Source organism: Silene latifolia, chromosome Y (genome assembly GCF_048544455.1).
Source record: "Silene latifolia isolate original U9 population chromosome Y, ASM4854445v1, whole genome shotgun sequence".
Classification (NCBI taxonomy): Eukaryota; Viridiplantae; Streptophyta; class Magnoliopsida; order Caryophyllales; family Caryophyllaceae; genus Silene; species Silene latifolia.
Window position 1 is genome coordinate 432,814,992 of NC_133538.1, and position 12,743 is coordinate 432,827,734.

Genomic DNA, 12,743 nt, shown 5'->3' on the forward strand with positions numbered 1-12,743 from the left:
AGATGTTATAGTTAGACCAATGCAGGTGGTACAGTCAGGCGGTACGAAAAAAAATGATTAGTTCTTTGCATATGTACCTTATGAGAGAGTGAGATGTGGCTCCAGCAAGTGGGTTCTGGGGTTGTTCCCCTTCCAGCGATAGCTGCTTAATCAAAGACACTTTTAGCAAGTTAGTTCGTGTTCTAAGGTTTCTAGAGTATTGAATGCTAGGATTCAAGGGTCCTGGGATGCACCTGTTGGAGGTGGAACTCCTGGGTCCTACACCTGGAACCTCAGACATAATACTTTTTAAGGTGAATGATGTTCCAGGATCTAGGGACAGCTTCCCCATTCATAGTCTCCAACTTGTATGCCCCATTGCCCACGATGCCTTCTATGCGGTAGGGACCTTCCCAATTGTAGGCGAATTTACCTGCACTCTGATTCTTGGTGTTTGGGAATACCTTCCTGAGTACCAGGTCCCCTACCTGCAGTGTTCTCAGTCTTACGTTTTTTTTGTAACTCCTGGCTGCTGTTTGTTTGTAGGCTGCCATCCTGATTTGGGCGCTGGCTCTTAGCTCATCAATGGTATCCAGGCTGCTGGCCATTTCTACCTGGTTCCTCTCTTCAGTGGCATTGGCATATAGATGCGTTTGTATTTGCGCCTCAGAAGAAATAACTGCCTCGGCCTCATATACCAGACTGAATGGTGTTTGACCTGTTGCCTCTTTGGGGGTGGTTCTATCAGACCACAATACGAAGGGGAGCTCATCTTCCCAGTTGGCTCATATCTCCTCCAACCTTCTTTTGAGGTTGTTCATGACTATCTTATTGCTGGATTCTGCCTGACCATTGGACTGTGGATTCCTAGGAGTAGACTTAAACAACTTGATGTTCCACCTGGCGCAGTAGTCTTCCGTTCTGTTGGATATGAATTGTGACCCGTTGTCACATATTATTTCTGAAGGGATGCTGTATCTGCTGACTATGTTCCTCTTGATGAAAGATATCACATGCTTCTCCAGGATCTGAGGAAAGCTTTTGCCTCTATCCATTTAGAGAAGCAGTCCGTCATTGCCAGCATGTACGTCCTGTTTCTAGAAGCACAGGGTAATGGTCCCACAATGTCCATTCCCTATTTCATAAAAGGCCAAGGCGAGATGATCGGATGCATATGTTCTGCTGGCTGGTGGCTGACAGGAGCGTACCTTTGGCACTCTTCGCATTTCTTGACGTAATCTATGGCGTCCTTCCTCATGGTAGGCCAGAAGTAACCCTTTCTTAGTGTCTTGTTGAACAGGCTCCTACCCCCTGTGTGATTTCCACAATCACCACTGTGGATATCACACATTACTGCATGTGCCTCCTGTATGCTCAAGCACCTCAGATAGGGTCCTGCCAAGGACTTCCTATATAGGATACCATCAATGAGTACGAATCTGGTTTAGGGTTGTTACCCCTCACGTGAGCCTGTCTGAGGACCTTGATATGAAAAGGTTTAGGGCTGTTACCCCTCCTGTGAGCCTATGTACGTCCTTTAGCTTCTAAGGAGATTCTAACTGGAGGACTGCTTTGATTTGCTCTGTGCTGGCCTCTATCCCTCTTTGTGTCACCAAGTACCCCGGGAATTTCCTCGAGGAGACTCCAAAGTGCATTTCAGGGGGTTCAGCTTCATATGGTATTTTCTGAGGATCGAGAAGGTATTTTCCAAGTGGGACATGTGTTGTCCTGCCTTCTCGGATTTGACTACCATATCGTCAATGTAGACTTCCATTATTATCCCTATCTCCTCCTTGAACATTCTGTTCACTTGGCGCTGATTGGTGGAACCAACATTTTTTAGGCCAAGAGGCATCACATTGTAGCAGTATAGGGCTCTGTCAGATCTGAAGGCTGTTTTCTCCTGATCCTTTGGGTCCATTTTTATCTCGTTGTACCAACTCCAGGCGTCAAGGAAGGTAAGTAGCTCATGCCCTGCTGTTGCGTCTACCATGGAATCGATGTGCGGCAGGGGGAATGGGTCTTTTAGGCAAGCTTTGTTAAGATCTGTGAAATCAACACATACTCTCCACTTGTTGTTCTTCTTGGGTACCACCACAACATTCGAGAGCCATTCTGGGTAGTTAACTACCCTGATCTTGCATGTTGCCAGGAGGTTATCTACTTTCTGGTTTATCACATCGTTCCTTTCAGGAGCAAATTTCCGCCTTTTCTGCTGGACTGGAGGAAAGCTGGGGTCTACATTTAACTGGTGTGTAATTACACTTAGATCTATGCTAATCATGTCGCTATGGGACCAGGCGAAACAATCCATTTTAGTACGTAGAATTTCGATTATCTGCTCACGGATGTTATCTGCACAATCAGCTCCCACCAGCACTGTTCTTGCTGAAAACTGTGGGTGCAGGACTACTTCGTCGAGTTCCTCTTGGGGAGGTGCGATATACTCCCTCTGGATGCACAGTTTTTGTAATTGCTATGCTGGACCAGGTGCAGTGGGTTTCAGAGCGTTCTTGTAGCAATCCCGAGCGATATTTTGATCTCCCCGTATCTCATGTACCCCCTAGGGTGTAGGGAACTTCAGCCTCTGATGGTACGTTGACGATATCGCTTTCATTTCATGGATCCAAGGCCTGACAAGTATCACGTTATAAGTTGACGGACCATCAATGACCAAGTACCGTACCTGTTTGATCATACCCCCTGCAAAGGTAGGAATCACTATTTTTCCAAGGGATTGTTTAGTTTCTCCGTTGAAGCCTACCAAGGGTACTGCCTTCTGCACCAGGTCTTTCTCACTGAACCACATGTTCTTCAAGTTTTCCATCATTATGAGGTTCACAGAGCTTCCTGTATATACCAATATCTTTTAAACAAGGCAGTTCTCTATGGAAAGGGTAATGATCAAGGCGTCATGGTGGTGTTCTACCTCATCAACGTCTGCCTCATCGAATGAGATTGCTGGTAGATCATGTCTACTGACCCTGAGGGAGAACTCTAGTTTATCTCCTTTAGTCTCGGTTGCATGGCGCTTTGCTGCTGAATAAGTTAGACCACATATCTCCGACCCCCCTGTGATGACGTTCACTACCTTTGAGTAAGGTGGAGGTGGGGATGGTTGGGCCTGGTCAGCAGTATTAACCATTCTAGATTTTGCCCCCTTGGGGAGCAGGTGATCCAAGCATCCAGCACTATAGAGGTGCTTCACCTCCTTTCGTAGTACTACATAATCTTCTGTATTGTGGCCAATATCGTTGTGGTATTCACACCTTTTGCTGGCATCTCTTCTGTCGTTCTCCCTGGGAATAGGCTTCTTGGGCCACCTGGCCCTCTGCCCTAGCTCCATGATTGCCTTCATTACCCCAAAAAGTTCAGTGGTGAACCCATACTCGCTGAGCTTAGGTGGAGTCTCGGTGCTCTCAGTTTCTCCTGAGACTTTGTTCACTATGTTCTTGTTGTAGGGTTTGGCTCTTTCATTCTTTCTCTCTATTGTGATTTTTCTGTTGGACGACTCTGTTCCGTACAGCTCCCTTCTATCCTCATCCTCCTCTAGGCTATAAGTAGCCTCTGCCATTTGTTTGACTTCCTCGAAGGTGGTGCATGGGTGCTTGGTGAGATCCTTGTACAAATCAGAGTCGCGATGCAGTCCTCTTCTGAATGCATTGACTGCTGTTGTAGGGTCGCACCTAGGGATAGATATTTTTTCCACATTGAATCTGGCGAGATAATCCTTGGTGGACTCCTCGAACCTCTAGACGATCCGTTATAGATCACTGGATAATTTTTCTGGTTTACGACTGCTGTCGAACTGCTGATTAAAAACGTTTACTAACCCCACGAAGCTGGAAATAGAATTGTTGGGAAGGTTAACGAACCACTGGAGTGAGGCTCCAGACAAGGTGGAACTGAATCCCTTGCACATACATGCCTCCTTTTCAGGCCCTATTGCTGCGACCACCATCATTTTTTATTTGTACTGGTTGATTTGCTCTAGCGGATCCTCTGTTCTATCATGCAACATCATTGTTGGCGTAGTAAACCCCTTTGGCATGCTGACGAGGGCAATGCTGTCCACAAAGGGGGAATCCGCATAGCACTCTAGGTTTGCCACCTCCATGGGACGTGGTAACCCTGGAACCTTGCTGAGTAGGGACCTGATATCCTGCAACTGTTGTTCTACATGGCTTCCTACCCCCATACCCTGGTTGTGGGGTACCGAGTAGACCCCATATGAATTTGGTGTCCCTCCTGACATGTAAGGAGGGACCATGTAGCTTCCAGGTAATGGTGTTGAGTTCACAATAGGCTTGAACTGGATGTCCGGAGTATATGGCATATAGGAGCATATCCCGGGGAATGCGTTTCTTCCTGACTGTTCCCATGGATTGCTTCCTGGTATCAGTAGCGTATGGCTGGTTGTTGGTATGGGATCTGGAGTTAGTGCTCCTAATCCCACAGGATTGAGCACCATAGGGTACATTTGCGGTATCCTTGGTGGCGGTGGAACTCCTGGTGGTTGGATTGTACCCTGGGTGGCCACCGTTCCTGCTGGATACACTTGCTCGGGTGGTGTGGTTACCCTTGGTGGCAGCATATCCATATCGAGCCTGGTCACTAGATTTTGCGGCAGTAGTCTCCCTGAGTACTCTCTGGCATTCCCTTAGCCGAGTGTTGACCTTGCCATCTGCTGGGTCGTTCCCAGGGGTGACTGATACCGTCGTCAGGTACCAAAAATAAAATACCTAGTTACACTAATAGAAGCAAGCAGTAAGTAGGGTCGATCTCCACAGGGAGGCGGTCACTATCTACTTGTCTATTCGGTCTGTCTAAGGTCACAGGATGGGAGGTTTGAATTGTTTTGACTAAACTAATAAGATTAAGCAAGAGAAAAGGGAATAAGAAAATTTAACAAGGAAGAGAGAGAGGACTAGGATTTCGGGTCATCAATGAACGTCAGTCAATTGCAGTCAAAGTCACAGATTAGTCGATGTGTCGGTCTAAGGGGCTATGAATATCTCCTTCCGGTCTCAATTCGCCCTAAAATACTATTAGCATAGCTTCCGCCCTCACTAAAGTATTCTATTGTTCACTGCGGGTCTCACCCCTTCCAACCTTCCGGTCTAGGTTAGGGCTTACCAAAATTAAAAGGCTAATTGCATCGATTCAATCAGCAAGATACAATGAAAGCAGCGATTAACAACATAGACTAAAACAACAACGACAATCTATGAACTAATTAGCAATTAACAACAGTCCATCGAATCACCTAATCCTAGCAGGAGAAATTAGCTAGTCATAAATAAAGAAAGAGTAAAAGCAATAGAAAGAGGAATAAACATTAAGTAAAAGAGAGAAAAGGGAAATGAAGAAAGAGTTACAGAAAAAAGAATCCGGGATGAAAAGAATGAAAGGAATGTATAACAGTGAAAGAGCAAAGAAAAGTATCAAGGAACGGAGTCCCAGATGTGTTCTCGTATGTTTTTAGTGTTAGTCGTCATCCTATTTATAGAGGAGACGAGTTTTATTTAACCTAATTACAAAATAAAACAAAAAGCCCGAGCCCATAAGCGATTCCACTCGATCGAGTACTTTGAAACCACTCGATCGAACAAAATTAAGCTCAAACCACTCGATCGAGTACTTTAGGTACTTGATCGAATACTTATTAAATAGGCACTACTCGATCGAGTAGAAAAAGGAGTCGATCGAACACAATTGTAGTCGATCGAGTACTTTCCAGCGCATAATTTCTGCTTCGCGCACTGAACTTCAAATGGCTGCCATTTCTTTGTTACTTGGGCTAACAGAGATTTTCCGGTGGCGTTGGAAAGCTAAGAGGACAAAATTTCATATCCAATTGGAATCACCTGAAAATATCATGTAGAACTAGAGATATAGCTCTTCAAACTAGGCACTAGCAATTTGAAGTTCTTCCTTTGCTGGCCTAGCTGTCTTACTCCTTTGCGCATCTCAAAATATTAGTCTTAAGGCTCCGACTCAACTCATCTCCTAAATGCATGCATAAGGACATGTTTTAGGCTTGATTATACACATTTCCGGTTCATACCTGCAAATAATACAAGACAAACCAAAGTAGCCAATTCGGGGGACATTTGTAGCTAAATACTACACAAAATGCATAGAAATGCGTGCAAATAAAGTACCAAATACCTATATAAAATGCACGCATCAAATCTCTCCAAACCAAACCTTTGCTTGTCCCCAAGCAAACTAAATGCAAAACTAATGGAACAGAAAAGACAACTCAGAGCTAGCTATAACTTATCCACTTAAACCGATTTAATGTAGTCAAAATTAAACAGTCACAGCTACAACAGTCAATACGCAAACGAGTTATAAGATGTTCATAAATAAGGCTGGCCTATCGACCTTGCAAGACCAACAAAATCGGACACTCACGGGTCACTCTTCTCTCATGAAGCAAAGGGTGAAAGTATATGTATAAGAGAGAAAGAGAAAACAGTCACTCACCTAGACTGCGACCTACATAACATGCATGCAACACAAATGATAGACGATTCAAGTACCATACATATATTCTAACCAACAATGTCCGTCACAGCCCAGGGCTTACAAATGATATGGGAAAGTGAGGTTTAGGTGAGAAAAGGCAGAACAGATTATGAAAATGTGGAGGTAAAATCGTCAAGCTAGTTCCTAAACAAGACCATATAGGACCATCCGAATCTCAACTGACTGTAAAATAAAGAACAAGTGCCCTTCATTGGCACACAACTCACTGTCGAAATACACTTTCTCCTCAAAAATATATGAATAAAACAGAGGAGTGGGACCGTCACAAGGTAGAAATAAACACAGTCGGTCTCTTTATTTGTCAAACAACTCAACTTCTTTCCTTTTTTTTCCTTTTTTCTTTTTCACTGTTTTCACGTGTTTTCACTTTTTTTTTATTTTTCACTTTCTCCTTTTTTTTCTTTTTTTTTTCTTTTTCCATGTTTCTTTTTCTCATTTTCCTTCCGCATTCTTTCTTTTTCTACCAACTCCGTACAGATAAGAATAAGCCAAACTCGCAACAAGATAGATATACCACAAAAATTACACTAAACTAGCTTGACTGGCATGCTAAATTTGGGTGTAGCTAATGGGTCAAAAAGGCTATATTTGGCTAAAGTGGAGCTAAATTGGTTAAAATGAACGAAAGGGAAATTGTAAGCTCCTCCCTGCAAGTGACACCAACCACAAACCCGAATGTATGCGATTGACAAGAAATCGAATGTCATAAAAGTGCAAAAATGATGAACATGCTATGCAAGGAGTACTACTCTCAATTCCTATGTAAACCGGTCATGAATGTCACCAGTTATTAGGCTCTAAAACTCAGAATTTATGGAATAGTTTGCCAATTTATCAGGTCAAGTCTAAACAGTCAGCTAAATTTTTGACATTAACTCGTAGATATGCGCAGAACTAAATTAATAACTGTCAATTAGATGCAAGGCTCAAGTAAAAAGACAAGTTAAAGTGCAATTTCATCACGGAAATCTACCGTTCCGACTCAACAAATATGCAAAAATAAACGTGAATATTGTTTTTTAAAATAAAGAACAATGCATATGAAATACGAAAATTAAAGGTGATAACAGGAATGCAATAAAAGCTGAATGCAGACACAGATATGGATGCATAACCTCCCCAAACCAAACCGTACAATGCCCTCATTGTACCAAAACATGGAAATGAAATGCAAACTAAAAGATAAAGAGAGTGAAGCGCGGAAAAACTTACAAGATTACGCGAATAAGGGACCTCCTCAAACCCGCCAGCAACGTGGGAGGTCACAAACAGCTGCAAGACATCGTCACAGGAAGCGAATCAAGGTAAACCAACTCGATCGAGAGAGAAGATTGCTCGATCGAGTGCAATGGGCTGTAGAAGTGTTCGATCGAGAAAGTAGGGCACTCAATCGAGAAGACACATTATTAAACACACACCAAAAACCGAAATGTTGGAAAAACAACTAAAAAGCGTAAATTTCGGGTTGCCTCCCGGACAGCGCTAGTTTCAGACAGGTCACAGCTCGACCTTCTTTTCTTTGGGCCACTTTAATATAGCCTGGTCAAAACAGCTCAAAGGGCGTAGCAACCGATCAAATAGCTACGCATGTGCTACACAAAACTGTAAGTAGCACCATAGTAGAATAATGATATAGGAAAATAAAATGCATAAACGTTTGAGTCTAACAAATTTCCTATGACAGCTCCTAAATTTATCAACCAAATAAAGGAGCTGAGGAGCAATTAATAATAACTTGGGGTACCGTTTTAGATTAACAAAATGAAGATGACAAGAATGGTGAAAAATCGTTAAATTACTCGACCAACTGGGAGGGGGTATGGCATTAAAAGAAGAAACACGAGTCGTATGAGGTAGCGTACTATTAATATCGACAACAATAACAATATCGCTAATTACCTCAAGTGGGTTGCTCTCAATGTCAGAATCACTGACAAAAGAATGTATTACCTCATCCGTGCTAGGAACAATTACCGACTCGGCTGTCTTCTCGTCATCCTCCTCTGTGGATACCGTCCCGTAAATCGCAACCTCAAGCGCATCCAACTCGGCTTTGAAAGGGGGAGATTCACCGTAACCATTATCATCATCAAAATCGTCATCTAGAACGAACTCAAGTGACGTTGCATTGCTCTCTCTGGCCAAATTAGTCGATCGAGTGGATTTATTACTCGATCGAGAGCTTTCCTCATGATTTTCACTCGATCGAGAATATGAAACAGCTCGTTCGAGTACTTCCTCTAAACAGTTGTTCGATCGAGTGATGTATTGTGTTCGATCGAACATTTCTTTAGGTATTTCACTCGATCGATCAATATAATCCACTCAATCGAGTGATTCTTGCTGATCAGTGTAGAATTCTTCGCGTGAGGCCTCATTATCTGATAGAACTTCGCAATCCAAGTCATCCCAATCATCAGCAGCACTAGGCAAGGCGGGTCCTTCGTGGGAAAGACCACTCTCTGCGTAAGTAACGCAGGCTTCCCCTGGTTGCCCAATATTCGACTCAGCAGCTAACTGAGCTATCTCAGACTCGAGCTCATCAATTTGCGCAAAAATTTGTCTATCATGTTCTTGCACTTGGAGTGCAAGTGCCTTCACCAAAGACGTCAACTCAGCAATTTCTTCTTTCCGTTTATCGGGAGGAGGAGCTTGTTGTTGCGGTGGCCAGACAAACGGAGGCTGTTGATAGCCTCGTTGATAAGGTAGATGTGGCAGCGCAATTACAACAGATTGATTAGCTTATCCACGTTGCTTGAATGCATAAACCTCGTCATTTTCAGCTAAGCAAACGGCTGCATTGTGCTCAGCAGCACCACATCTCCTGCAGTAAATCACCTGCTGCGCCATATAATGGAACATAGGTGACGGGTCAAAGGTACTCAAGCCTTCCCTTTGACGATCTTTTACCTAGAACTGTCTAGGTAGAACCTGTAGGGCCTATCAAAACAGCACTAAAGAAAAAAATTAGAACGGCCTCAAGGGAAAAAGTCCCTTGAGGCTAAAAACAGACAAAAATAAACAAGCAAATAAGTAGTTGCCTCCCCGGCAACGGCGCCAAAATTTGATACCATCGTCGGGTACCAAAAATAAAATACCTAGTTACACTAACAGAACCTAGCAGTAAGTAGGGTCGATCTCCACAGGGAGGCGGTCACTATCTACTTGTCTATTCGGTCTGTCTAAGGTCACGGGATGGGGGGTTTGAATTATTTTGACTAAACTAATAATATTAAGCAAGAGAAAAGGGAATAAGAAAAATTAACAAGGAAGAGAGAGAGGACTAGGATTTCGGGTCATCAATGAACGTCAGTCAATTGCAGTCAAGGTCACAGATTAGTCGATGTGTCGGTCTAAGGGGCTATGAATATCTCCTTCCGGTCTCAATTCACCCTAAAATACTATTAGCTTAGCTTCCGCCCTCACTAAAGTATTTTATTATTCACTGCAGGTCTCACCCCTTCCAACCTTCCAGTCTAGGTCAAGGCTTACCAAAATTAAAAGGCTAATTGCATCGATTCAATCAGCAAGATACAATAAAAGCAGCGATTAACAACATAGACTAAAACAACAACGACAATCTATGAACTAATTAGCAATTAACAACGGTCCATCGAATCACCTAATCCTAGCAGGAGAAATTAGCTAGTCATAAATAAAGAAAGAGTAAAAGCAAGATAAAGAGGAATAAACATTAAGTAAAAGAGAGAAAAGGGAAAAAGGGAAGAAAGAGTTACAGAGAAAAGAATCCTGGATGAAAAGAATGAAAGGAATGTATAACAGTGAAAGAGAAAGAAAAGTATCAGGGAACGGAGTCCCAGATGTGTTCTCGTATGTTTTTAGTGTTAGTCGTCATCCTATTTATAGAGGAGACGAGTTTTATTTAACCTAATTACAAAATAAAACAAAAAGCCCGAGCCCATAAGCGATTCCACTCGATCGAGTACTTTGAAACCACTCGATCGAACAAAATTAAGCTCAAACCACTCGATCGAGTACTTTAGGTACTCGATAGAACACTTATTAAATAGTCACTACTCGATTGAGTATAAAAAGGAGTCGATCGAACACAATTGTACTCGATCGAGTACTTTCCAGCGCACAATTTCTACTTCGCGCACTGAACTTCAAACGGCTGCCAATTCTTCGTTACTTGGGAAAACAGGGATTTTCCGGTGGCGTTGGAAAGCTAAGGGGACAAAATTTCATCTACAATTAGAATCACCTGAAAATATGATGTAAAACTTGATATATGACTCTTCAAAGTAGGCACTATCAATTTGAAGTTCTTCCTTTGCTCGCCTAGCTGTCTTACTCCTTTGCGCATCTCAAAATAGTAGTCTTAAGGCTCCGACTCAACTTATCTCCTAAATGCATGTATAAGGACATGTTTTAGGCTTGATTATACTCCTTTCCGGTTCATACCTGCAAATAATACAAGACAAACCAAAGTAGCCAATTCGGGGGACATTTGTAGCTAAATACTACACAAAATGCATAGAAATGCGTGCAAATAAAGTACAAAATACTTATATAAAATGCACGTATCAGTGACATTGTATCTATCTTTTCCTGCAAGGACTGGTTGTCTCTTTGTAGCCCTATCAACGCCCACTGCAAGGATGCCATCTCTTGAAGCAACTGTTGTACCGGATCCGGTTGTGACGCTCCTGGAAAACGCGTCCATGTCAAGTGTCCTGGTGATCCTGGGCGCTGCGGACTCCCATCCCTATTAGGCTTGGGTACAGGATTGATAACTGGTGATTTGCCAGCCTTCCCTGCTTCCAGATCTGTGATTTTGGGGGAGTAAGGAGGCTTTGCTGATACCTGGGGCTGAGCCTGGCCTGCAGTCACTCCAGTGGTAGGGATCGCCGTAGTTGGAACACCTGAGGGGGCTGGCGTCGCCCCTACTACTGGAGTTTGCACTGATGTACTCATTGGATCAGATACGTACTGACTGGATCCTGACATGACCAACTATAGAGATGTTAGGATATTACGAAAAGAGGTATTTTAACCAAGATTAAACCACAATGCCCCACGGTGGGCGCCAAATTATTTTGGTAAGATTTTACCGACTAAAGATTTGTGAGTCAATGCAGCTATTTCAATTAAAATGTGGGAAAAACCGCGGGGGGGAATGGTATCCTGCCAATGATCCACTAGTAGTAATAGATTTCGAGGGTAAACCTAGCTGGAACAATCAGGAGGAATAGCAGTAATCTCCAAATGACTAAGTACAAATGATACGAACGGTGTATATGTTTCTAAGTGTGAAAATTATTATTTGTTGCTGGTCATGAATGTTATTTCTTCAAGTGGAGTGAATGATGAATGAGAGGTGCTTGAATCTTGTGTTTGTTGCCCTTTTATAGCCTTCCTTGAATTGTCGCACATGTCTCTATATTCGCTCAACCATAGACTCCACTTCCTATGAAATAGGGAGTGGTTGCTGACTTTGTCAAAGCTCATGCTGATAACTGCAATGTTCCTGCTGACCATTTCAACGTTCCTGCTAGATGTTTGTTATTTAGCTCAATCGTGGCCTTCGCATTACTTGAATGTCCAGGTTCATCCCCCCTTGTTCTTCCTGGTGTCTAGCAGTCTGCTGCCTTGTCATTGATCAGTGTGCCTCTATCTTACCCAATAGCGAGTTGCCACGTCATGATGAAAATGAGAGGGTATTTTTACCCATAGAGTCTCCCAGTGGGTAATCCCAGCTGCAGTCCTATCAAGATCAGTGAGCCACTCTCAGGCTCCATCAGTCAGAGAAAAAGGAAGTAGAACTTCCTTAATCTTATCCTGCGTCACTCCCTTAGTGGCGGGAATGGTAGAATAGTAATCTGTGAAAACCTCCATGTGCTTTCGCGGATCCTCACCATCTACTCCACGGTACATATTTCTCTTGACCAGATTGATATAAGACGGCCGAATGTCGAATGTACTCCCATCCTCTGTTGCAAGGTTGAAACCTTTAGGAATAGAAGCAATTGTTGGCTCGGAATGGCTGCGATATTAGGCATCTTCATAGATTTGGCTGCAGAAATAGAAGTATCTTCTTCGAAAGACCGGTCTTCTGCAAATAGAAAATGTTCAAGATCGGGTTCAAAAGTACTCAAGGCTTCCTTTTGACGATTCTTTCTCAATAAGCTCTGTCTATAGCGAAAAGTCCGCTCCGGTTCAGGATCAGCTGGTACTAGTTCTGACCT

General features: G+C 43.1%; 1 protein-coding gene across 1 annotated transcript; it reads right to left on the bottom strand.

The window, feature by feature from the left end:
• Positions 1-2,848: 2,848 nt before the first annotated feature.
• On the bottom strand, positions 2,849-3,943 carry LOC141632579 (uncharacterized). Its single transcript, XM_074445117.1, has 2 exons — positions 3,813-3,943; positions 2,849-3,665 (listed from the first exon to the last, which is right to left on the bottom strand). The coding sequence occupies exons 1-2, from the start codon at positions 3,941-3,943 to the stop codon at positions 2,849-2,851; spliced, it is 948 nt and encodes a 315-aa protein (XP_074301218.1).
• Between the last annotated feature and the right edge of the window lie 8,800 nt (positions 3,944-12,743).

Bases quoted from the DNA above. Each gene is read 5' to 3' on its own strand.
- LOC141632579 (XM_074445117.1), bottom strand. From the start codon at position 3,943: ATGATGGTGGTCGCAGCAATAGGGCCTGAAAAGGAGGCATGTATGTGC. The intron at 3,666-3,812 runs GTTAGTAAACGT...ATCTATCCCTAG, and splicing joins TCTATTTCCAGCTTCGTGGG to GTGCGACCCTACAACAGCAG.